The sequence below is a fragment of the Apiospora marii genome (genome assembly GCF_038362585.1).
Source record: "Apiospora marii strain CBS 49790 chromosome Unknown utg000003l_segment0_segment0, whole genome shotgun sequence".
NCBI lineage: Eukaryota > Fungi > Ascomycota > Sordariomycetes > Amphisphaeriales > Apiosporaceae > Apiospora > Apiospora marii.
In genome coordinates this window covers 2,088,596-2,114,086 of record NW_027117374.1, presented here as the reverse complement: position 1 = coordinate 2,114,086, position 25,491 = coordinate 2,088,596, and the positions used below count along the sequence as shown (strand labels likewise).

At 51.1% G+C, this 25,491-nt stretch overlaps 10 protein-coding genes across 10 annotated transcripts; 6 read left to right on the top strand and 4 right to left on the bottom strand.

Annotated features, from left to right (window-relative positions):
* Nucleotides 1-1,228: 1,228 nt before the first annotated feature.
* On the top strand, nt 1,229-4,470 carry PG985_004166 (fungal specific transcription factor; the record flags this gene model as incomplete). Its single annotated transcript, XM_066823935.1, has 5 exons — nt 1,229-1,545; nt 1,658-2,027; nt 2,111-2,526; nt 2,576-3,503; nt 3,562-4,470. The coding sequence occupies 5 exons, from the start codon at nt 1,229-1,231 to the stop codon at nt 4,468-4,470; spliced, it is 2,940 nt and encodes a 979-aa protein (XP_066687095.1).
* A 574-nt stretch (nt 4,471-5,044) lies between these two features.
* On the top strand, nt 5,045-5,540 carry PG985_004165 (uncharacterized protein; the record flags this gene model as incomplete). The annotated part of the gene is made up of 2 exons (XM_066823934.1): nt 5,045-5,072; nt 5,380-5,540. 2 exons carry the CDS (start codon nt 5,045-5,047, stop codon nt 5,538-5,540), a joined length of 189 nt encoding a protein of 62 aa, XP_066687094.1.
* Nucleotides 5,541-5,918: 378 nt separating this feature from the next.
* PG985_004164 (uncharacterized protein) lies at nt 5,919-6,563 on the bottom strand (the record flags this gene model as incomplete). The annotated part of the gene is made up of 1 exon (XM_066823933.1): nt 5,919-6,563. One exon carries the CDS (start codon nt 6,561-6,563, stop codon nt 5,919-5,921), a length of 645 nt encoding a protein of 214 aa, XP_066687093.1.
* A 1,131-nt stretch (nt 6,564-7,694) lies between these two features.
* Nucleotides 7,695-8,465, bottom strand: PG985_004163 (uncharacterized protein; the record flags this gene model as incomplete). Its single annotated transcript, XM_066823932.1, has 1 exon — nt 7,695-8,465. One exon carries the CDS (start codon nt 8,463-8,465, stop codon nt 7,695-7,697), a length of 771 nt encoding a protein of 256 aa, XP_066687092.1.
* Nucleotides 8,466-9,614: 1,149 nt separating this feature from the next.
* PG985_004162 (uncharacterized protein) lies at nt 9,615-10,979 on the top strand (the record flags this gene model as incomplete). Its single annotated transcript, XM_066823931.1, has 1 exon — nt 9,615-10,979. One exon carries the CDS (start codon nt 9,615-9,617, stop codon nt 10,977-10,979), a length of 1,365 nt encoding a protein of 454 aa, XP_066687091.1.
* An 842-nt stretch (nt 10,980-11,821) lies between these two features.
* On the bottom strand, nt 11,822-13,242 carry PG985_004161 (CUE domain protein; the record flags this gene model as incomplete). The annotated part of the gene is made up of 2 exons (XM_066823930.1): nt 11,822-12,559; nt 12,649-13,242. 2 exons carry the CDS (start codon nt 13,240-13,242, stop codon nt 11,822-11,824), a joined length of 1,332 nt encoding a protein of 443 aa, XP_066687090.1.
* Nucleotides 13,243-13,842: 600 nt separating this feature from the next.
* PG985_004160 (uncharacterized protein) lies at nt 13,843-14,991 on the top strand (the record flags this gene model as incomplete). Its single annotated transcript, XM_066823929.1, has 2 exons — nt 13,843-14,241; nt 14,332-14,991. The coding sequence occupies 2 exons, from the start codon at nt 13,843-13,845 to the stop codon at nt 14,989-14,991; spliced, it is 1,059 nt and encodes a 352-aa protein (XP_066687089.1).
* Nucleotides 14,992-17,291: 2,300 nt separating this feature from the next.
* Nucleotides 17,292-19,987, bottom strand: PG985_004159 (C6 zinc finger domain-containing protein; the record flags this gene model as incomplete). The annotated part of the gene is made up of 7 exons (XM_066823928.1): nt 17,292-17,903; nt 18,023-18,068; nt 18,128-18,501; nt 18,568-19,162; nt 19,283-19,475; nt 19,536-19,684; nt 19,899-19,987. 7 exons carry the CDS (start codon nt 19,985-19,987, stop codon nt 17,292-17,294), a joined length of 2,058 nt encoding a protein of 685 aa, XP_066687088.1.
* Nucleotides 19,988-21,741: 1,754 nt separating this feature from the next.
* On the top strand, nt 21,742-22,681 carry PG985_004158 (uncharacterized protein; the record flags this gene model as incomplete). The annotated part of the gene is made up of 3 exons (XM_066823927.1): nt 21,742-21,859; nt 21,907-22,040; nt 22,457-22,681. 3 exons carry the CDS (start codon nt 21,742-21,744, stop codon nt 22,679-22,681), a joined length of 477 nt encoding a protein of 158 aa, XP_066687087.1.
* Nucleotides 22,682-23,582: 901 nt separating this feature from the next.
* On the top strand, nt 23,583-25,288 carry PG985_004157 (AFG1-like ATPase; the record flags this gene model as incomplete). Its single annotated transcript, XM_066823926.1, has 2 exons — nt 23,583-23,820; nt 23,877-25,288. The coding sequence occupies 2 exons, from the start codon at nt 23,583-23,585 to the stop codon at nt 25,286-25,288; spliced, it is 1,650 nt and encodes a 549-aa protein (XP_066687086.1).
* Between the last annotated feature and the right edge of the window lie 203 nt (nt 25,289-25,491).

The following is a 25,491-nucleotide window of genomic DNA, read 5'->3' as shown; positions in this document are numbered from 1 at the left end:
AGCATTTGGCAGGTTGGCATTTCGGGATCTTGGGGGTGGGTGGTGTCAAGTGTGGGGGTTGCACGTTCCCAAACTCCTAAGAGTTCGGGCAGAGCGGAGCGGATTGTGGAGAGGCCATGGGGCATCTAGGTCGATCATTCTCGACACCGGGACCGCTGATTCGTAGCTCTGGTCTTCCAACCTTATCAAGGGCAGGCCAGAAGGGCAGGCCAAGGACCCCTCCACCTACCCTCGTCAGAAACCCTCGTCAGCTGGGTGCTCGGAAAAAAAGCCAATTGCTCTCGAATGCATTCGTTATGCCTCTCCCCTGGATGCCTGGCTTCGCCTTCGGGACAAGTGCCTTCCAAGTTTGGATCTTGCTACACCGACATCCGATATGACTAAAGTATGAAGGCAGAGAGAGAGAGAGAGAGAGCCTGTACTTGTAGGTAAGAACCATTTGGTCTGACCCATGTAGCTTGCTTATCCTTGGTATTCCCATGTGTCGTTATCTCGAAACTTTTGCTCGTATCAAGCAATCAATCCATCAATCAAGGCTCTACCAACCTGTCCGCCCGCCTATCCCTCATGCGCAAGCTCATCTCCTACTAACTCGCTACGTTATGTTACCCAGCTTGACGTGACAATTGACCAACTCTTGCAAAATACCTCAATAACCGTTACACGAAGCACCTTTCGTCCGATATATACCTAGATATATGTCATCTATTATACGTAATTGAGCCAGCACCACCCCATCTCGCCTTAAGTTTAGCTTAACTTGTTCAATTCTTCCTACCTTACAACCAACCAACAGGCATCGGCGGACATACTCAGCTACCCTACCGACACGCTCAAGGTCACAGGCGAATATCATCATTCACATCATCCCGTTAATGAGCAAAAGCTACTACTAGGTGGCTTGGTTGCCGTGAAACGTCTTCGTGCGGCTCGGAACAAGCTCTTTCTTTCTCTGGTTTCGCAACAGCTTCTCGTTCCCCGCATTATAGCTGCCTCCCAAAGCTCTTACGAATCCCCCGGCTCCCCCGAATCAAACAAAACCCGCGATATTACAGAAATGGGGGGTTAGGCTCTGCCAAACTCGGGATTAGCCAGTCGACAAGAGTTGCAGCAATTCGTTGCACTTTGCGCCAGCCTTCGCGCCACAGTTTGAGCTCGATTACCTGCCGGTGGGCAGCCATCATTGTCTGCGTGTGCCAGCCCAGTCAGCCGCGCTGCGATTTTTCCAATGTCGACGCACTCACCGCCCACTCCGGACGCCCATCCGTCCAAGCGACCCAGGCGCTCCTCGCCCGAAAGAGCCTCCCCGAATCCTGCTGCGCCAGCCGCCCCGACATCGCCTTCCACAGATCAATCGCCGACCGATGCTGCGACCGGAGTTAAGATTGGCCAGAGCAGCAATTTTCGCAATGTCAGCGCCTGCAACCGCTGCCGCCTGCGCAAGAACCGGTGCGACCAAAAGCTCCCGAGCTGTGCGAGCTGCGAGAAAGCTCGAGTGCCCTGTGTAGGCTACGACCCAATAACGAAGCGAGAGATTCCTCGGAGGTTAGTCAATAGCCCTCGTCTTTTACTGGTTCCCTGCGACAAAGGGAAAGAAGAAGAAAAAAGCGCAACCTTGCGCGAGTCCTGTATTTGGCCGCTGACGTAATACTTCTAGCTATGTCTACTATCTCGAAACGCGCGTCGAACAATTAGAGGCGCTACTACGCGCCAACAGCGTTCAATTCCCGCCCTCGGAGGACCTCGATCATTGCTCTCGGGTTGGAGTGGATGGTGGCGCCGGTGTCTCGCCGACCGATGGCAACTCGTCCGGCCCGCATGACTCGTCAGACCGGCGAGCACCACCACGCCAAGACAATCATGTGAATGACAATGGCAAGCAGCACCATACCGCAAGTCGGAGTACTGTGCCCTCCAAGAGGCAGCTCGGGTCTGCAAATGGCGTCTCGTTTGCACGTGTGGTGTTTGCCGCTGTCCAATCGTCCGTGGGCGACCAACGCTCGAGTTCCGACAAGACCGGGGTGTGCGTCCGTATAAACCGATAGCTGGCAACGGAGCCATCGCATCGGGTACTTCAATGCGAGACTCATTCTTTGGCTTGCATACCAAGCCCACTATCAGCCAGGCTGAGTTCCCTAACAAGGAGCTGGCCATGAAACTGGTGAACCTGTACTTTGAACATGCCAACCCCCAGATACCCGTCCTACACCGTATTAACTTCATGGAAATGTTCGAGCTAGCCTACGCCAGTGAAGGCAGGATAAGGGGCCCAAGGGAACTGTACATCCTGAACATGGTTTTCGCCATCGGTGGCGGTATCATCATGGACGGACCGCCTTCCAAGCCCACTGATGGGAATGGTGAGGCCAAAGGGTCAAGACAAGCTCAACCTGAAGAATATCATGCCAGTGCTATTGTCCATTTAGAAGCATGCCTGAGTAACAGTGGGGGCGGACTGGAGGAGCTACAAGCCGTGCTGTTGCTTGCAAACTTTGCCTTGCTTCGCCCCGTCCCCCCTGGCTTGTGGTACGTTTTGAATCAGCCGTGTTTTGGATCATGACTAACACGCTCATAGGTATATTGTCGGCGTAGCCGTTCGCTTGGCCGTCGACCTCGGTCTCCATTACGAGGATGGCAAAGACGTCGAGGTTGGCTTGCCAAATGGGAAACCCGGACCACCCACCGATGCCGAAAACCCACGTGAGGGGCACTGGAAAGAGCGAGGAAGACGCGAGTATGTGCGAGATATGCGAAGAAGACTCTGGTGGTGCACATACTCCCTCGATAGACTCGTCAGCACTTGTGTCGGCCGGCCTTTTGGGGTTTCAGATCAGGTCGTTACCACTGAATTCCCTTCGCTCCTGGACGACAAGTACATAACACTCTCGGGCCTCAACCCGCCATCTGGGACTGAAAGCTCCTACAAGATTGTAGCCTACCACTATTTCCGTCTCCGCCTTCTACAGTCGGAAATCCTCCAGGTGCTCCAGTACCAGCAAGCGCTCATTGCGAGGAAAACGGGCCAGAACAGCGGCAATATCTATATGCACACGCACCTGCCTTCTCCATTCCTAGACCAGTTCGACTCGTTCCGCTCATGGAGGAGAGATATCGACAGACGTCTGTTGGAATGGAAGAATAGTTCCCCTAAAAGGGAAGACTCGGGCGTGGCTTTCTCCACTGATTTCCTGGACCTCAACTACTGGCAAGCCATCATCATGTTGTACAGACAGAGTCTTAGCGTACCTGCCATGTTTGAGGGAGAATACAACACCTCGAGAGAGATGGATAGCCCTTCGATCTACCCAGCAGAGCAAGGAGAAGATGTCGAAAGAGTCTACCTCAAAGTTGCGGAAGCGGGCCAAAAGATCATCCGTCTGTACCGACAGCTTCACGTCATGGGTCGTGTCAACTACACCTACTTGGCAACGCATCATTTGTTCATGGCGGGCATTTCGTATCTGTATGCCATATGGCACTCGCGTATAGTACGAAGCCGTCTGGTAAGTTCACAAAACCCGCTCTTTCGTTTCTGAGCCGGGCTAACAACAATTGCAACAGAGCAATGATGAGGTTGATTTCACCATACTTGCAGCTACGTCGGTCTTCTCCGATCTCATTGAAAAGTGTCCCCCAGCAGAGGCGTGCCGGGATGCATTCGATCGTACGTCAAAAGCCACGATCAAAATGGCATCGTCGAAAGGCGGCTTCGGGCAGGTCATCAGTCGGTCCAAGCATAACTCCAAGGGGAGCCATGATCGAGATTATATCTCAGCGCGTGATGCCACAGCGAACCGTCAGAAACAGCAACAGCAGCAGCAGTACCGGGCATCGATGGAACAGGCCAGCTTCCGTCCAACACCCCAGTCCCAATTTGATATGACCTCCACCCCGTCGACTGATGGATTTGCTATGAACAATTTTTCCAACCAGCTGCGCCCCATGCAACCGAACCAGCCGTTCAATCTTTCGATTCCGAGTATCAAGCCAGATCCAGACGGCTTCTCCATGTTGCGTGGCATGCCGACCACGAACTTGAGCACAAGCGCAAGCCCCGACACGAACACGGCACCAGACAACTCGGCCATCGACCCCGTCCTCTTGCCGTCACCTTCGGGCCAGCAGGTGCAGTCCCCCCTCTCTGTTACCAGCCTCACCACGCCCGTGTCGGCCCCGGGAACCACAAGTATGGCCAACATTCTAAACACCACGTCGCCGGCGTCCTCGGCCTTCACGCCCGGCGGCCAGCAGCTCAATTACTCCGACCTCCAGGGCATGGACTTCTTACAGGGCCTGGCCAACATGGGAGGACCCGGCAGCTACGACGACAACATGAACAACGAGCAGATGGACCTCGGGTTCGGCCTCGGTTGGGAGGGCATGCATCACGACTTCAGCGACGGGCAGCAAGTCGACCTGTTTGACGGCTTCTTCTTTGGGGGCCAAACTGGCGGCGGCGGGGCCGGATAGCGAGAACGAACACGGACGGTAATCTGTAGAAGCCAGACTTTTTGGAGGATGTAGAGAGTGTGTTTTAGCCGGGGACTTTAAGGGGCTACGGGATATACTTGCGTAAAATCGACTGACTGAAATGGTTTGGCCATCGCCCAGGTGGGATCGGATCGGGCCGGGTTTGGCCAGTTTATAATTCGGGATATTGATTGATTGAACTGTCATGTGTTCTGCAAAGATAATACCCTATGATAGTTATTTGGTTTTCGTTTCTGCCGCCAGGCACATCGTCTATGGTGCGATTTGAGCCAAACCCCCAGACTTCTCAACAGACTTTTCAAGTTATCCATATGTCGATAACGTCGGGACTCTTTCGTCTTTTACGGTTCAAGCATTCACTGCTTGTTGATCATGAAACTTCTTGGCTGTTTTTCACCGTGCATATTCACAGACTAGTCTCAATTTTGGATATATCTACGGCATCATACTACAGTTGTCGCACTGGACCAAGTGCTCTCGGATACGAGTAGTTAAGAAACATTTGGATTCTTTCCCATTAAAACTATCAGAATATGATCGTCTGACTTCCGCCATGCTATCCCCCTTCTCTTACTTATTTCGTATAGAACAATTCTCACACCTCTTTAACAGCAACACCAATAGCACCGACGAGTCTAACAATTATTCGACCTCTGCGCCATCTTCCTCATCTTCGCAATCATCAACGGAACAGGATCGAGGGAACTATCAATCTCCGGAGACTGGGGCACCCCGAGTGGTACATCAGCCTCCTCCATACACTCAGTTATTGCGGTTGCCCCGGTTTCATATCCCATGCCGATGGTCGGGTCACTCTCCATGTCGCCAAAGTAATCTGCATCTGAAGGCTGATCAATGGTCTCATCAGAAGATGAGCTCCCTCGATAGTTGGTGTCACAATCGAGGTAGCCATCAACGTAACCATCAACGTGTTTCTCGTCAGAACTATCGACGGGCTCTTCGACGGGTTCTTCGACGTGTACAGCGAGACCTTCATCAACGTGTTTAACGACGCGATCTTCAGCAGGACGGTCGACGTCAACTGGTGAACTGGGAAGTGAAGCCACCGTCTTCACTTTTGTTCTAACAGGAATAATTGTAGTACGGGGGTTTGAAGCCATTGCTCGCAAGTCTGGTCGAGTAACTCGTATAGCCTCAGCTACCGCATCAAGGACATCCAGTGGACCGCCGGTGTCGCGACGTGACTGCTTGCGTTGGATCGATGATCCAGGGACTGCCTCCATTGACGGGATACGCATTCCATCTATGTACAACTGTAGACTGTAATCGTTCTCTGAGTCGTCATCGGGCACCAGGTAGCAGTTCAGGTCCGGCTGGTGCTGCTCTGTGGCCCGCAACATGAACCACCCCTTCAGTACAAGCCGCTGCAATGTTAGCGGCAAGAGGAAGACAACAGCGAGCATCCCCTAGTGCTTCGACTGCTTCAATCCGTTCGGCTCCAGGAACGTCAGTGGCCAGAACAGCATGACGCAGAAGGCGCACACAAGGGTCGACATGAGCTGGCCCGTGTACCAGATGAGGGATCCGCTCCAAGGGGCAACGAACTTGAGCCATTCCGTCATCTGGTAGTTGTCCTCCTGGCCCTTGATGAAGTAGCGCAAACGCGTGGTCTTGTCACCAGGGGGGATGACGGTGTTGTGGCCTATGCGTCGGCCGTCCTCGTCGACGGGGAGCTGTGCGAGCTCGAGGACGGTGACGAGCTTGACATTGGCCTGCCACAGGTTGAAGGGGACGAACCAGAGGGTGAAGACCTGACGCATGGTGACATACAGCAGGTTGTGCTGCTGGTCGAGGACTTTGGAGTCGACGTGGATGTCGATCTTGGGGCTGAGAATGCGATACCACTGGTAGATGAAGTTGACAAAGGTGCGCGAATCGACTCTGCCGAGGAATGGCAGGTCTACGCCCGAGAAGGACGGCACCCTGCATAGAGGGTGGACGAAGTAGGCATCCGGGGTGAAGTAGTCGTCCAGGGCGGCCCTCTGGTCGTCAGCACTGCCCTGGCAGAGCGTGGTAACGATGCCCTCGATTTCGCGAACTGGGTGGTCCATTGCGGAAGGAAACAGCTAAGCTGGCTGAGCTGGGTGTGATGGAGTTGAGGTGGTGTTGAAGACAAGTGGGGGAGTCAAAAGGGAGTATTTGGAGCTCGTGCTTGTAAGTAATTAATTTATCGTAAGTTCAAGCTCACTCGCAAGCTTCAAGAAGCCGCGGCCCTCCTGCAGTCTGCTGATGATGGTGATCATGATGTCATTCCTACCAAATACATTAGCGCTTTCATTTAGCGAGCTTCTAGGACTTTTTCCAGGGGGGAAAGCGCATGGCTGGCTGGGGCGGTGCCTGTGCCTGGCGTTTCCGATGAGAATGGGCCCGCCGCCCCGCGTTGCCTCCCTTGCCAGTGACATGTGAAGGCAAAGCAAAGTCGACCTAAACAGCACTGGTCACTCTGGTCACTCTGGTCCAACTAATCGCCGAATTTTGATGGCTATTCGGTGGGTGTCGTCCAGGCGTCGATTTCATCAATTCCAGTGTGCGTCAAAGGGCCACTGCGATCCCTTGAGTACCGCTTCTATACCTACATGGGTAAATTATGTATGTATGCAGGTGTACTCCGTAGCCAAGACGCATACAAGGTAGCTGTCACAAGACTATACTATGTTGCGAGAGGCCCACTGTGAACATGTAAGGTAGGATACAATGGAAATGCAATAATTGGAGGGTTGGCCTAGAAAACCATCGAAAGCAAGCCAAGCAGAAGCACTTACTCACTGGCGATCAGAGATTACGATAGAGTTAAGCTTCCGTTCTTTGGCGATCACGAATGCTGATTTGTTTGGTTCGACTGGACGCCTCATTTCAAACCAATGTAAGCCCGCGTGCTAAGCGTGCATCTGGACTAACATACAACTTCGCGTTAGGGACTTGGTGTTCCGCATGAGAATTAACCATGTACATTTTTTTTTCATAGGTAAACTCCAGGTGGCTTGATTCCAAAAGACCATTACCGCCGCTTGTGCAGGCTTGCGTATTCGGACAAAGTACATGGTAGTCGAAGCAGGTATAGGTAGAACCCAATAGATAACACGCCGAAGCAAAATCTGTCCTGTAGTTCCCTCTTATATCTCCAAAAATCATACATCGTGTCCGCTAAGACAAAAAGTGAGTGGCGCGTGTCGTTTTCTTCTCTAACTGTATCGTCGGCGCGAGTCGCTGCGGCGGCGACTCATACTCCGCATGGGCTCGTCGCCGCCCGCGTAGCGGTACGGGTCGACGTCTCGGTACCCGCTGCTGCGCCGCTCGCTGCTCCTCCTCCGGTGGCGCCTGCTCTCGCGCCTCCGCGGCGGCGTGTTCTCCTCGATGACGACGACCTCGTCATCCTCGTCGCTCATGGGCGGAGGCGGCGGGGGCGGGCCGGACATGCGCGGCGGGGGCGGTCCACGGCTTCGGCGCTCCTCGACGATGATGCGCTCCGGCACGACGCGCTCCGGCATGACGCGCTGCTCGCGGATCTCGACCGTCTCGCGCCGCCCGACGGAGCGCGAGCGCGAGTGGTGCTGCCGGCTGCGGCGGTGCTTCCGCGACTTGCGCGTCATGACGGAGCTGGAGACCATGGAGCCCTCGGTCTCGACGATGGTGTTGGTCTTGCGGCTGTTGCTGAGGTTGACGCATGTGTAGATGAGCCAGAGCAGAAGCAGGAACCCGGCAATGGAGCCCAGCACGATGCCCACCACCACTCCCGGCTCGGGCCCCGACGGCGCGCCGTAGCCCTGGGGCACGGTCGAGACGCCGGTCGCGAGTCGGGGGAACAACCTCGTGACTGTCGAGGCGAAACTTATGGTCCCCGTGGGCGTGGTTGGCGACTGCTGCTGTCTCGGATGGAAGGGCGACTCGGTCGGGAGACGGGAGGTGAGATCGTGTGCGAGACTGCGTACAGTCCTGACTAAAGGCGGCGGCATTGCGGCCAAGGCTTATTACTTTGTAATCGCGGGTTTCAAGATGCGACGCAGGATGTTGGCATGCGAATAGCCTCTTTTCTCTGGTATACAAAAATGTAATGACTGAGCAGAGCGCAATTCAAGAAAGCACAAATCCCCAAGCAGCAGAGAAATGCAGCATTGGCATGGCGGGAGCTGCGCAATCGGGTCGGGCAAGGACGGACGAAACGAGAGCGTTGTCAGGCTCCGAAAATAACAAAATAATGAATGGCGCTGGTTTGCTGACAACAGAACAGACCCAGAGAGTGCGCTGGAGGGGAGGGGCGCCGCAGCAACCGGCCGACCAGTTGGAGCCACTGGACAGGAAAGACTCGACCGTTGCTCAGCCTAAGCTCATCCCCAAAAGCGTCCAATCAATCAAAGCAGAAGAGAATGCCGTGCGCTCTCCTGCGTAACGCAATCAACGAGTCGCAGCGTCGATATTAGGTATTATTAGTTGCGCGATTGGAAGACACAAAAAGAAACACAGGAAGAAACGGTTTCAATTCCAAGACACTGGGACATGCTGGTCGAATATCATCTTGGCTAAAAGTTATCACAGGAGGTTGGACTCGGCTAGCACCCCCTACAGTAGCAGCGTCTTGGCGTGGAGTACGGAGTACGCTAGGTAATACCTGCAGCTGGTGCCCCTTACAACTCCAGGTCTATAGACAACCCATCTCACACATGGATTTAGTTGAGTGGGAAGTAAAACATCAATAACGGTCGCATATAAGTATGTATCCAATACGTGGTAATGTGTGTACCTCTCATAGTCTAGCGGGAGCAGGTTATCTCAATAGTGACATTGGCTATCCACCCATACATTTCTCAATGGACTTGTTGGAAGATAGTCACCTAGTTCCGCCTAGTTTCAATGAGGTTCTACAAAGTCTAGCTTTGAGGTCATTGTTAACCTCTTCCGCATCCGGCGAACAAATGTTACCTATGGTGATGGCGAACCGAATCTGATGCCCTTTGTCGGCAACAGGAATGTCTGCCAAACTGCCGGCTCCTCGGCTCCCCTGAATCTCCCTGATATACCCTGTTTTATCGAGCATGACAGTATTAGTAAAACACACATAGAGTGTAGAGAGGAATCGCAAACGCCACCACAAAAACTTAGAAGACATGAGTCAACCCGCACCGAATCCGCCGGCACCCAATCCACCGGCGAAGAGAAAGTACCAGGCGGGCTTGTCAACAGACGGCAGGTCGTCCGCCACGCTGCCAAGGACAGACGGCAGATACGACCCGGGCCAAGATGTCGACATGGACGAGCTGGGGCCCCGGCTCAAGCTGGCGCGCATCGCCATCGACCACCGCCAGAGCCAGGGAAGGGACCACCACCCGCGCCTGCCCAACACGGGGTGCCCGATGCCGAGCAACTTCGGCGTGCCCCTCAACGCCATGAACCGGCTGCAGGAGGGCCACCAGGACGAGATCACCCCGCGCAGCATGGTGTCGGCCATGCTATGGGACCAGGCCCAGCTGCAGGAGCCGGACATCGCGGCTGTAGTGAACTTTCACGGCTGGCGCCTTTTCGAGGACGACGAAGCAGTGTTCAATGAAGAGTTGCAACAATGGAAGTATGCAATGACCAACGGGAACGCCGACGGCTCCGACGTCGAGCTCCAGTACCGCGACCTCTTGATGTCCATGCGGCAGGCCGAGTACGTCTTCATACCATACCAATTCCGATCCAAGCAACAAAACGGCTCCGACGGCCGAACCAAGGGGGTTTGGGTCCTGATCGTGATGCGCGTCGAGGCCATCGAGCTGAGCAAGACCATCTACGACCGCTACGCCACCGACATCGCCATCGTCGACCCCGAGCAGTCGGGCCGGGAGAGGCGCGCCGACATGATCTGGAACCGGCTGCAGCCGCTGTTGGAACACGCGCACATCCGGGTGGATCCCCAGCTTGGGCTGGTCGACAACGCCTTCCAGGTGAAGGATGTCGAGCCGGGCTGGAGCTGGATGACGGGTCACGTATGCTACCAGTACGCGCACGAGCTGTTCCGGCGACTGCGGTGCCTTCTTGAGGCGGGCATGCGCGGGCATTACGACGCCTCTTTCTGGGGGCCGTTCGAGGAGGGCTACAACACCGAGCTGGCACGCACGCAGATGCTGGCCGCGTGCGGGAACCGCGCCATTGAGAAGTCGGAATACTACGGCCGGTTCGCCATCGAGTTCCCCGGCTTTGCCAGCGACCGCGATGCGTACAACTACCGGCCTACACGTTTGGATCCTCGCACCAAGAATGAGAAGGAGTTCGATGGCTCGGCCGAAGCAATGCGAGACCCCATGCGTATGGTCCTAGACCCAGATACAGCCACAGAGATCGGGATGTGGTCCATGTATCTTGACGCCGACCAGCGGGAGAGCGGTAGTTGGCGCTACGTCCGGGCCATGGGTGACCTTCCACAGGGGCAGGACCTCACCAGAGACGAAGCACGGTATTGGTACGCGATCGACCCAGCGGGGGGAGAGTAGAGTAGTATCGCTAAGACTGTCGGAATGGAATCTTATGAAGACCAGAAGGCACTGGTAGTTGCCCGGAAATAACGCATGCCCCCTATTGAGTTGAGGTGATATGAAGGAGGATGTAAATGCATGCATGTATAGATAGTGGAGAAAGCCGCCAAAATGGACATCTTGAGAGCCCCTGTCGTTACGCCCAGAGATAGGTTGCGGAGTGCGAAGGGTAGAGGTGCATGCGTTCCCAATGAACGATATGTAAGATGCCACTCTTCCAATTTAAGGCTGTACTACCTTCCGTTAAAGCACGGAAGTAACTGTACTCAGAGACTGTCATCCGCAGCTTGATTGCCGCTAGCATTGAAGAGCAAGCCGTTGTACAGCAGCTATACCTCCAGGATGGCGGAATGCAACTGCAGTTTCTGCAGCAGAGTATGTTGTCCACACAAGAAAGATGCCTCTAGCCTCTGACCTGGGTATACGACCAGAAGCTAATAAGCGAGGATAGCTTGGCTGTATCCCAAGGATAACCAGGTCGTTATGAACGGGCAAGATCATCTGACATACTATACCATGGACAACAGGGTACTGGCTAGAGGTTTCTGCGAGATTTGCGACGTGCCCATCGACAACAAGTTTCAGGAGCTCAACAGCAGCGAGATACTTTCCGTTGGTCTCATCGAAACCAGATCTTTTATGCCATCTCCAAGGTTGGCTGGTTCTTGAACGCAAAGGTTCTGAACATTGTCGACTTTTCTCAAATAAGTGTCAGATATCTGAACGAGTGGAATGACCACAAGCCGGCTTATGTAAACCCTTAATCTTGCGAGACGGAAACCTGTTGATGGATGGCTGTATTATGGCGACAGAGAGCTTGGAGTTTTGGTCGGATGCCCCTTTTGGTATCGAGCTTCGTCCCAACTAGGATTTCCGTCGTCGTCAAACTCTGCCCATTGAAAGAACGAACAATTTTCCTTTTCGGGGACATATCCTCGGTGACACATCCAGAAATACTTGCCCCAGTTCTCTTTCCTCTTCTGGACCACCTTGAGGACAGCAGGAATACCACACTTGCACCGCGGGGTGAATTTTGGGTGGAGACTTGGCTTATAGTCCCGATACGTGATATTGATCCTTCTGCTGCCCGAGATAGGATGGGGGTCAATTGCCTTAGCAGGTGCTATCGAGTGCTTCCATTCCTCCTGCATTTCTGCATGCATCACCAGGAGAGAGTTGTGAGGCAGGTGGATTGCAATTTGGCCCTCAGCATCGGCATTCTCTTTGCTGTCGTCATCCGAGGCTTTAGGGACCACTCGTCTGACCCGGAATTCCCGGGCAACTCCAAGCGACAGGGAGCCGATGACAGCTCGGGGGCCCATATATGTCAACTGGTCGCTGTGGTACCCAACGTTCTCCTGAGGTCCGGTGTAGCAATTGACAAAAGCAGCGTTGGGCTTCCATGGATCGGGGGACTGAAACTTCATCTTTTGACCGCCTGGGTACTTGGTGTTTATGCGTTTCTCGATCTCTTTATTTACTCCCTCTTGAACAAGCGGTTTGACCCGAAGCAACTGCGGCGTAATTTTACGCACATCCTACCCAAGTCAGTTTACTGTAGTGAGTATAGACTACTAGGGGTGTAACATTTATGTCCATCCTCCTGTCTGCCAGATGAAGCACTCACCGTAAGCTTCGCTCCGTTGTAGAAGTACTCGTACTTCTGGTTGTGCAACTCGAGATCTGTTTCCACGTAGAAGGTCGAGGTATGCGGGCTTGAGACCACGTTGTCGAACAGCTTGAAGGTTATCTTCTCGAACGACTTGGACTCATCCAGCATCTCCCTGAGCAGGTGGTTGGCAACATCAGAGGGCAAGAAGTTGTGGATGATGCTGCATGGTGTGTGCTCAGCAATATCGTCCGGGTCGTACAAATGCAGCGTGGCCCCTTTCTTGGACAAAATCTTGGCTTTCTTTGGGGATGTAGGATATCCAGTGGCACGAGATGCGTACAGCTTTAGAGACGTTTGAGAACCCACAACGCCACTGAAATGGGGCTTCTTTACTGGCGCCGGCACTGCATCAGCCAAGGAGGCTGCCGCAGCCTTCACAGATCCATCATGGGCAAGCAACGTTTCTAGCAGAGCTTCTTGGCTGAAGTCAGGGTGAAGGGACGAAAGCATAGCAAGCTTGACATCGGTGGGCTCGTCATCGTCTTCACCATGTATCGAATATGAGGCCGTATCCAGTATCCGCTTCCTTCCTTTCAGAAAAGCGTCCATGATTGTGTTTAGAAAGCCACATGCAGGTAGTCGTTTGCGATATCAAGCGTGTAATCTTCATCGCGATGACAGGGAAGATTGGCCCTGAGAAAATATGCAGTTGACCGGAAACCCATGGATTCAACGCAATCTGCGATTCCAGTCGCCTTTTTGTGATGACTAAAAAGTAGGCAGGCAAATGTGAGGGCTGGAAGGTAGGCAACCAATACAAGAACCTAATGCGTCATGTCATGTACTTGCCTCACCTGTAGCGCGAGCCCGTTGAGCATCTTGGCACCTAGAAGTCCTCTAATTTTCACTATTTCATCCAGCCGGACGGGCTGTTGTTCGCACTAACACCCCGTAACGCACTAACCTAGCACCTACCTGGTAGCTTCCAATTCGGTAGCGAAGGCGGGGCCTCGGCATTATGGGCTTTGGTGGGGGATGAACGATCATCGTCACAAGCTTTAGTGCTTTGGAGCTTTCCAGTCATCCAACTCCTCTATTAGTCAACTGTCCTCACTTTTCGAACCACCGTCCCTTTATGTAGGCATTTTCTGTATATATACGAACCGAATGTCAGTCCCCGTGCCACGGTCGAGTGAATAAAGTCGAACCATGGCGTCTATGCTAGAGTTCCGGACGCCTGGTTTCAACCCATACGCCGTCAAATACTCGCCCTACTTCGACTCGCGCATCGCCGTCGCATCGGCCGCCAACTACGGTATCGTGGGAAATGGGCGGCTATTCTGCCTGGGACTGGGCCCCCAGGGGATCCAGGTCGAAAAGACCTTCGACACGAACGATGCGCAATACGACCTGGCCTGGTCCGAGATCAACGAGAACCAGCTGCTCGCGGCGTGCGGCGACGGCTCCATCAAGCTCTACGATGTCAACGTGCCGCAGTTCCCCGTCATGAACTTCCACGAGCACAAGCGCGAGACCTTTTCCGTAGCCTGGAGTCCGGTCACCAAAGACACCTTCGCCTCCAGTTCCTGGGACGGGACCATCAAGATTGTGCGTTTCCATCGTCGTCGCCGCTGCCGCCGCCGCCGCAACCTTCGTGACATTGGCTGATATTGTTTTTTTTTTTTTTTTCGCGCGCAGTGGTCGCCAGCGAGGCAAGAGTCGATCAAGACGCTACCGGTAGGGAACTGCACGTACAGCACGTCGTACTGCCCCTCGAACCCGCACATCATCTCGGCCGTGTCGACCGACTCGCACCTGCGCATCTTCGACCTGCGTACGCCCGTGAGCGCGCAGTACCACCTGACGACCAAGATCCCCGTGCACGTGATGCCGGCGGTGCCGCTGCCGCCGGGCGTGGCGCCTCCCGCGATGCCGGCCGAGATCCTGACGCACGACTGGAACAAGTACAGCGACACCGTCATCGCCACGGGCGGCGTCGACCGCGTGATTCGCACCTTCGACATCCGGAACCCCTCGGCGGGGCCCGCGTCGCTCATGACGGGCCACAACTACGCCGTGCGCCGGCTGGCCTGGAGCCCCCACGCCCGCGACATCCTCCTCAGCGCCAGCTACGACATGACGGTGCGTCTCTGGACCGACGGCTCGACCATGGCGCCGCCGCAAGCGCCTTCGCCCGTGAGACCCGGCGTCCAGCTTGGCGTGATGAACCGGCATACCGAGTTCGTCACGGGCGTCGATTGGTGCTTATTCGGCGTAGGGGGCTGGGTCGCCACCGTGGGCTGGGACGAGCGGGTGCTGCTATGGGATGCGAATGCGCTTCTCCAGGGCCGTGGATAATCGCATAACGGGACGACAACACGACGAGAGTGGGGGAATTTTCAATCTATTTAGCCTGGGACTTGCATGTATGGCGTTCAAGGGGGTGCTCATAAAATGGCAAGACGTCCGTCGTATTCCCGGAATTAAGGGTGGCATATACTATTGGCAGTGAGTTCGTCATGGAGATATACCATTTTATTGTGTATGTACAAGTGGGTATCTTAGACCCTTACAACCGTTGATACCTGCCCGTTAGGACGTGGTTGTATGTTGATGTAGACGAAAGGGTCGATTGCTCTTGTAACAAGATCTTATAACTGTTGGAGTACAAGCAAACTGTAACACGGCTGTCAGGTTTACTGTGTGCCCCTTTCTCTTCGGCGCGGTAGATGCCAGGAGACAGAGGCGCCTCCGACTCGGTAGCCAATTCGCAACAGGTATAATGGGGACAAGACACGTACGCCTAAGTTGGGAATAAAATTAAGTAATAAAAGTCTATATATATAACCCATTAAAACGCGTCGTATAATAACGCGTATTAAATTTTAACCTAATTACCTTTAACTTTTTAATATTAATTAATTATAATCCTTATATTATTTATAACTACTTTTTATAAGAAATTAATTATTAAATATAACGTTATAAGATAATTATTAAAAAGTATAAAAGTAGTTATTTTTTAATAATTTATTAATAAAATATTAAAGTAAAAGATTTTATATTAATTTAAAGTTAACCGATTAATAATTTATAAAATCGTTAATTATTTTAATATTTATAGTTATTTTTATATAAAACTTTATTTTAATTAACTTTTTATTATTAATTAAATTATTAAAACTTTTTTAATTTAATTAATATAAAATAACCTTTAAATTTATAATCGTAAACTTAAAAAAGCTATTTAAATATTAATTAATTAAAAGGTTTATTAATAAATTATCGATTAACTTTTTAAAAAGAATAAGTTTAATTATTAACACTTTATAAAAAAAATATATTTTAAAAACGTTCTTTATTATAATGCCGCCGATTTAAATATATTTAAAGAAAAAATTATTAAAAACTAACTTTAATAAATCTCTTTTAATAAAAAAGGGTCTTTTATTATATATTTAATTAATATTAAAATTAATATAATAATAAATTAATAATTTAATTATATTTTAATAATCTTTTTAATTAAATATAACGATTATTTAAAAAATATTTTAACTTTTATATAATTAATATTAAAATATATATTAAATCTATAATATTAATTATAATATTTAAAATAATCTTTTTAAAAGATAAGTTCGACTTAAATATTATAAAGAGGGACTTTACTTTTAAAAGAAGCGGTTTTTTTAATAAAAGTTATATTAATTTATTTAAAAAAGTTTTCTTATTAAAGTGAAAGCGTTTAAAATAATAAAGTCGATTTTTTTAATAAAATAACGTTTTTATATATATATTAAGTTTAATTAAAAGGTGATTTATTAATTATTAAATTAAACTAATATTTTAATTCGTTTATAACTTTAATATAAATCTAATTAAATATATATAAATAATAATAAAATTATATTTATATAAAAAATATATTTAAATATAAGATTTAAAAGATAATAAAGTTAATAAAAAAACCTTAAAAAGTTAAATTAAAGAAGTATAATAAGTAATTAATTAAAGTATTATTAATTAACTTATATTTAATATACTTTATTAATTATATACATTACATTTTATAAAAGGTTAATATATTAAATATTAAACTATATTATTAAACTTTTTTAAAATATTAATTATTATTAAAATATAATATAATTTAATAAAGAAATTAAAGTTATATAATAAGAGGTATAATATACGATAATACGGTCTATATAAGGTATATATAAACTTTTATTACCTAATTTTAAGTGATTAAAAGCCCGGTGAAGCCATTATAACACGTAGATGCCATATCATAATAGTATTTCGACCTTAAAACCACGATAGTTAAATAACCACATTTGCAACGCAGATTGTTATGAAAGGCCGGTTGGGAAACCATCATTAAAGACCTGGGTCACACGTTCAAGAGAAAAGCAGGAACTGACGTTGGTGCAAGGATAAGGGGTGAAGTTCAAAGCCGTTATAAGTGGGAACGACAACTAGATACATAAACAGGCATAATTACATAAACCCCCCGTGACTCCAGACATATAGAATGTTGTCGGTCTGGAATAACACTTCGCCTCCATCATGTATCAAAATTGACTGTGGAATACACCTTGTCTCGGATTTGGTCTAGATATACGTTTGGTCAATATTCAACCGTGCACGTAACGTCAAATCGAAGAACCGATTGCTTGCTTACCTCTCATTCCACCCAACGCTTCGAAAGCCGTCCCGTAGTTTTCGAGCGTCGCTAAGATGGAAAGCATGCCCTGCTGGAGACGCCCCAAGAGATCATTGACGAGCACGTCGTTGCTGGTGGTGCCTTGAGGGTATGTCGCCTGTGTTTTGTCGTAGACAGAGAGAAGCACGTAGGCACATTGCATAGCGCAGCATGCAAACGATGGCATAGTCCGGGGCGCGATGACGTTCGATCTCAGCCCCAAGTAGCAAGGAGGGTCGCATAGCTGAGAGGATGGGTTGGGGTAAGGTAAGGAATCAAATGATTGCGCAATATTGAGGGAGGACTTCAAGCAGATTTTGGCTGACTGGTGACTGCTAAAGGGGAAGATTAAAGCTAACGGCGACTGGTATGCTCGGCCAATCTGGCTGTGATTGTTGGAGCTGTTTGACCTTGCCGGGGACGAACTTGCTGCTGTGTGATGGGACGACGCCGGAGAGCTGGGCGACGCATTATCGCAGCACATAGGCCAAAATATCAACTCAATCGCACTCTTATCTTTGTCCGAAATAGCTTTGAGATCGCAGTGTTTTCCCGAGAATATCTGTTGATTGGGTGTCAGCAAATGCAGACATTCGCAAGTTCGTAGCAGTACTCCCAACGACTGGCATCGCGCTGGCTGCCTATAAGATGTCAGATAATGCAAATGAGTATAGCACTTACTGGAGCATCGAAGAAAGCACAATAGCGGTGGACTTTAATACGCGCGCTGTATATAACTTAGCCGGGGTTACAATGATTGTAATGACCTGGCGTGGCGTGACCAACCTGTTCAACTTGATACGAGCCATGCATCGCAGCGAGTGAGCCACCACCGCCTCATCATTATCTACTGGCTGTGTCATAGGGCAATTCAAAACCCATTGCTCACTTTCGGTGATAAGGGGCTCCAAGAAGGTTTCCAATTCCATCATGCGTTGATAAGAGGGGGTCATGTCCGCCTCAGTAGCCACTGCCTTGTTGAGATCAATGACAAATTCTGTTGCGGCCAATATGGCTTGTTGCGATTTCATGAACCAGTACCATGCCTTAGATGACTTGTTAGCGAGGGAGGCAGTCGCGGAACTGAGAAGAAACGAACCTGAGGGTCTGATTTGATAGTCGGAGGGTGGGCCGTAAAGCTCGGCGTGAATACCGCAAAGCTTGGGTGCTGATATGAAGGCATTTAGTCAATACGTTCACGCCAGGGTCAGATCGATTCCTCTTACCGTGTTGCCAACAATGCAACTCTGACAGTAGCAAATATAAGTCATCCACCACACTCGCCGCTTGCATTCTGAGTACGCGTCCTCAACGTCGCCTTGGAGATGAAGAGAGAGGTCCATGGCGAACATCATGGCTGTGCTGGCACGGTTCTTAGTTTTCTTCAGGTTTCCTCTCTGTGCATACTCGTAGACGCTTAATATGTCAAGAGCGATGATGCCCTCGAGCTCTATAGGGACATCCGGGCAAAAGGCGGGTCGACGGGGCACATCATCGGGGTCCTCGAGGGCTTTGCGAGGTTCAACAGAGGATTCTGGTCTTTCAGAGTCGAGCTCTATACTTTCAATAGCCGCTTGTGCGACGAACTGGGCGTACTTGCGGCGAAATACGACCGAATCCTCCGCGAGTGAGTTGCGATCCTGTGGGCAAGGAATAAGAGCTAGCAGGGCTGAAATAGCCAGACCAAGGGGCGACGAAGATTCATCTATATCGTTTGGCCGGTTCTGGAAGAAGGGGGTTGGCTCATCAGGCCCTGGGGAATAATGTGGCGCAGGAAGAATAGGGAAGAATGGATGTATCCATATGTAGTACGCATTGAGACTGTCGGCTCAGTTAGCGACGATGGTATCTATCAATGGACCATTGTCATGCTCTCCTTCCCTCAAAACATTTGAGCAGGCGGCAGAAAAACGTGGAAAGGGGTAGGATGCTTCTGCTTACACTTGTGCATCCGACTCATACACCCTGACCATGGGGTCGTTCATCTCGCCCTCGTTAGGTGAGTTGTTGGCTTGAGAATTATCCGAGTGGCTGTTCATGAACAAGCTATCGAAGAGGGCGTCGCTGTCATTGAAAGCATCCCCGAGGTTCTTCAGCCCAGCTCCGGGGTCAATGTAGTTCTCTATCGAGACTGCTATCTCTAATCAGCTCCCTCCAGAGTCCAAACGCGTGTTGGAATTATCAGGGGGCATACGGGGAATGTCACCTCCTTCCATTTTTCCGGGGTGCAGGCTGTCAGGCTCCTGGCTGCCCTCTGGCGGCTGCGTCTTCTTGCGGAAACGAGGCCCGCCTCGTCTGCTGGGTTTGTAGACGCATTGGCGTTCTTTGGCAACACACTGCGGACTTCAGTCTCAGTCACGAGACTGCGCGTCACGGGATCTCCGGGGCAGGGGAGGGGGAGGGGGACATTTCTTTTCTCACTTACACTCGCGCACGAAGGGCGATCCCCGTTACACCTTGTCCGGGACGCTCGACTAAGGCCGAGGCAATCAGCATCGCAATTGGCACACGCACATACAATAGACAACAAAAAAAGCGCCGGGCGGTCCAGCCTTACCAAGCTAAGCAGGCGACTTTGACAGGCGGGACGGCGAATTTCCGCCTGGACTGCGGCGCCGATTGGGGAGCAGTGTCGACTTCAGCCATTTCCGGTAGTCCCGCAGTTTGCCGGGACAGACGGACAGAAGCCCCCGGGCGGTTGCAGTTGGGTGTGTCTACGCGTAAACGTAACAGGTCGTGGGCGGCGGGAATCCTGGCAGAGGACAAGTGGGGACAATTAGCATGGCGTGCGCCCGCGAGGAAATCTTGGTCAGCGAATGTGGTAGAGGGTTGGATAGCCGCAGTCGCCCGCGGGTATGTATTTGAGGAGTCGACGCGAGAATTGGATTAGCAGAATATGGGATGGGGCATGGGGTGTTTGGAGTATGGGAAGTGGGGTCGAAGAAGGAAAGGAACCACCCCCTCGCATACATCACTCATCAATCTGCATCTCGGAGCTGAACTGAGGCCCGTTTCCACACACAAAGTCACCGTCGAATCAGCACAGCTTGGCAGCCGGCTGCTCACCAGATTGCCCAATGATACAGGTGTATCTGCATGTATGTTACCTGGTAGTAAAGTCAGCATAGAAAAACTGGGTTTTATATAATCCGGAGCAGTCGGGTCCGGGAATAACTGAAAGTAATAGAAGCTTTAGAACGATGGACCAAGTACCGAGAACAGGCTCCGGCGATGGGACAGCTGGCGGCGGGAATAATAGGCCCATCGTATCTCACAAATACAAATAAATATATGGAGATCCCCACTGGGTGCTGTATATTTCATGGATGTTGTCAGTCCAGAGCATTTCTCAGCTTGCCAGCATCGTCCGTTACACAACGTCAACTCACTTCATACAGCAGCTGTAACAGAGTTATTGTATGTTGATTCAGCTTGTTCATCGTCTTTCAGCTCATATTTTGAAACGTCAAATTCCAGCCACAACAAATCAGTATAAGCCTCGCTACAAGTTGAGTATATCACTTATTGTCAAACGAGAGAAGCCGAAGGCTTAAATTTGCAGAGAATATGCTGCAATCATAAATAATTGTTGCTTAAGGGGTATAGTGTGAAAGAATAAGGTAAAAACATGAAGCCAGTTCAGTTACTATATGAACCCGTGCGGTCTCCGCGTCTCTCGTCTCGTCATAGCAGCGTCGGGCTTGGACGGCTTTCGTAAATGACTGGTCCTTCCAGCAAATTCTCTAAATCTGCGGCTCGGGTTCTTCTGTGGTACCGGCGGCGTTGAGTCGGTGTTGCCCATGTTGGCATATGTGCCAATAATCTCGGACAACACCGATATTCCCGTCATCCGGCCCTTTACCAGCCGTCTCTGGTGCGTGGGTGGTTCGGGCATCAGCAAAGGCCCGCCTCTGGCCTCCTTAATGTCCTGTTCTTTTGGCATAAACTTCTCTTCCGGTATCCTGGCCGTAGTAGGACTCCTTGTGCTGCCTATCCGAGACCCTTCCCTTGATGGCAGTCGCTGGTCTCCCGTCAATTGCCGGTGGAGTTTCGGGGCGGAGAAGATCATGCTTTCTGTCGGAAGGCGGCCGCCAGAAGGTTGAAAGCTGTCGTCTGGATTGGAGACTACGCTGTCCCTGTTGGTCTGTGTTTATACGTTTAGCATGCGCAATGGCATATGCAACCCCGGAAAGCTGGCACTCACCTTTTTGTTTGACGGCAGGCCGTAGTAGTGAGGATATCGTTTTCTCATGTAGTAAGGAATGCTGTGAAGCCCCAACACGATAGCACCGACTATGGCGCTCACTGCCGAAGCCCATGATGCTAAGCTCATGGTGGTGCCAAGTTGGTTGTCGAAATTGGCAAACCTTCCAACCAGGTAAAGAACCAGCCAGCCCACCATGACACTGGCATCCAAGCTCACGATCCACCACGCCCAGATATGCCTGAGGAAGATGGCAACCACCATCCAGACCAGCGATAGACCCGAGACGGCCACCACGGATATGTCGAAAGGGCGTAGGGTCTTGATCATGAGTATCGGTATCGCAACGTGTACGGCGCAGGCTATACCGACGGGCAGAAACTGGAAGGCCCGGACGATGGCCACGATGATGTCGCCATTGCTCCCCAGCGACCCCGGCTTGGGTGCAGGTGGGGGTTCCTTGGCCCGGAGCTTATCTGGAAGTTTGAGCTTGCCGTTCGTTGCTAGGAACTTGGTATTCTCTGGGTCCCCGAAATCAGAAGAGGTGGTGGACCAATGGCTATGATCAGTCTTAACGAGTGTAATGGGAGACGACGCCATGCTCAACGGCGATACGTCACACTTAGAAAAAGAAAAGCAGTATCCTGACCGCTGGCCGCGACCGATCCATAAGGTCTAGCGGACTGAACAAAGAAAAAAAAAAAAAAGTCGTTCATCTCCAGGAGAATCTCGGAACTCCCAAGGGCGGCTGGGCAGTGGGCAGTGCTGGTTTTTTAGCTTTCCGGCGACTTACAAGATCGGCCCTGATCCGAGCTGTCAAGGCAGAGTTGCGCAAGGGGTTTGCTGTCCAACATCATGCAAAAGTCGCACTATAGTATAGTTTAATATATGGCTACTAAGCTAAATGACAGGATGTTATCTCAGTGGTCGTATGCGGTTTCAGGCGTAATATGCAAGCGCGCGCCCCCTACGGCCGGCAAGGAAAAGACCCCACCTGCATGAAGCAGCGGACCATCGGCCGTGGCGGTGATGCCGCTGCGAGTGGTAGCAAGCCGTTTAACCTTGCCAAACGAACCCCGATAAGCTTCGAGGCTGTCTTCGATCCTGTTCGCCATTGGACTGGCCTGGACGAATAAGAGCACCTCGGTGGGACTTGTGGGATGTGACGGGAAGTGGGTTTGCGAAGTCGTCGTGATTAACAGCCGAGCTTGTCGCTTGGTGGGAACGCATGCAACATTGTAGTAAGATGCGTACGTACGCCGGCTCAGGTAGGTCGCTGATCGCTTGGAACTTTTTTTTTCTTTCCTTCTGTACAGTCCCTCTCTTGACACGAACAAGCCCGCATCTGCACGTGGGAAATACCGAAGCATGCATGTCCCAATAGTGGTAGATCGCTGGAACACTAATACCTGCGATGCGACAATATCAGACGAACGGAGACGGCAGGACGGCAGGACGGCCGATAGATACGACATTACATATATGCATCTTGACCGTCACACATTCCTGAAGTCTTCGGAGGTTTTCCCCAGGCCTGTTCCGGTTTCAGTCTTTTGTTGGTCGGCTCGCCCACGCGATGCGATCAAATCGATCAAATCCAGTCCCCACAATGGCGGCACTCAGCAGCAGCACAGCAAGCACAGGCAATGACTCAAGTACACCGTCCACTTAGGCCGTCTGAATAATGGGTATCACCACAAGGTCAATCTGCCTCGGTTAACCCTGGCGCCTGGACAGAAGTTTTGGGCGGTCTTTTGTCGGTATTGACCCTGAACTTGTCCTTCGGATGACTGGCCTCTTGTTCTTGTTTTTGATTCTTGGCCTCTGACGCCATTGCTCCCAGTAGATTGGCCACGCTAATTTGCTTTGACATGCTCTCCGGTCGTCTGATCGCAGAACTACCACGATAGCCTCGCGCAAAACAAACATTTTTTAACTTGTCGCATACTTTCGCTTTTCTTTGTTGGTTGGTTATGTTCCCGGATACCGTACTCACTCCTTATTCCATCCGGTAGCAGAGACCAGACCATGAAGAAAATGCCCCTTCGGTTGTCTTCAACCCCTCCTTTCCGGCTTCTGTCAACTAGATCTGTCGCACGAATTGCGACAAGCCGGTCGCTATGTACACAATGCCTACAGCGGGCCGCTAGCCGTCCGCTATCTGCTCTGACTTTGCATGCTGCCAATTCGCACGTCTATACGCCACGCCCAGCCGTTGTTCGGCCTCTTGGCCTTCGGCGACTTGCGACGGTAGCGGATGTCCCAGCAGAGAAGCGTATGTCAAAGCGCAGAGTTCGTCGGAAAATACTGAGTAGCTAACATCCCCGACAGCTACGGCGCCTGATAGCCATGGCCCTATACAAGAGTACGATCGACGTATCGCCGAGGGACGCCTGCGCGAAGACGAGCATCAGCGCGGCATCATTCAAAGCCTACAGCATTTACACGACGACCTTGTCGACTACCAAGCGCGCCCCGTCGTACACCCGACCCTCGAGTCGCTGAAGCCCCAAAAGTCATTGTTTGGCTGGTTTGGTGGAAAGCAGACCAACAAGAGCCCGATACAACAGATACCGGCGGATCTGCCGCGCGGGCTCTATCTCTACGGCGATGTTGGAAGTGGGAAGACTATGTTGATGGACCTATTCTACGATACGCTGCCCCAGGCTGTCCAATCGAAGACGAGGATACATTTCCATAACTTTATGCAGGACGTCCACAAGCGGTTGCACAAAATGAAGATGGAGCACGGCAACGACGTCGACGCCGTGCCGTTCATCGCGGCTGACATTGCAGACCAAGCAAACGTTCTCTGTTTCGATGAGTTCCAGTGCACCGACGTCGCCGATGCCATGATTTTGCGTAGGTTGCTCGAGTCGCTCATGTCGCATGGAGTAGTATTGGTGACAACGTCCAACCGGCACCCCGATGAGCTGTACAAGAATGGCATCCAACGCGAGTCCTTTGTCCCGGCCATCAACCTGCTCAAGTCCCGTCTGCATGTCATCAATCTAGATTCACCAACAGACTACCGGAAGATCCCGCGGCCTCCGTCTGGTGTTTACCACTGCACTCTCGACAGCCATGCTGCCTCGCACGCCGAAAAGTGGTTCCGCTTCCTCGGTGACCGGGACTCGCCTGAGGCTCATTCGGAAGTCCAGAAAGTCTGGGGCCGAGAAATTTATGTCCCACGCGTCAGTGGAAGGTGCGCTTGGTTCACCTTTGATGAGTTGATCCGAAAGGCAACTGGTGCGGCCGACTACATCGAGCTCATGCGCAGCTACGATGCGTTCGTGGTAACCGAGGTGCCGGGCATGACCTTCCGGGAGCGCGATCTCGCTCGCCGCTTCATTACTTTCATCGATGCAGTTTATGAGTCGCACGCCAAGCTTGTGCTGACCACGGCTGTACCTCTGACGGAACTGTTCATCTCGGCCGAAGAGATGAAGGAATCGATGAAGAAGGATGGCAAGGAGCCGGCAGATGAGGAGGGTAGCGACTCTATGGACGCAATGCATCACATGCTGGAAGACCTGGACAGTAACATCGATCAACTCAAAAGCTCCAGCCTGTTTTCCGGCGACGAGGAGCGATTCGCTTTTGCGAGAGCATTGTCTAGGTTGAGCGAAATGGGAAGCAAAGAGTGGGTTGAACGGGGCATGGGCCTAGAGCATCTCGGTGGGAAGAAAGAGAAGGACGACTGGGCAAAGGTCCGGAGCCACCAGATGGAAGACAGCATGTAACGGACCATTGCATGGAGTCTTTATATTTGCATTTTTTAGAGAGCATCGCCATGGCGTAACGGATACCAAGTAGTCTTATCAATTATCTGTCATTACTCAGAGCTTGGCTCTCCCTGTAGACTAGCACGGTTGTCTTGATGCTACAACAGCCAAGGTCTCACATATTCAAGATCAACATGTTTAATTCGAATCCGAAGTACAGG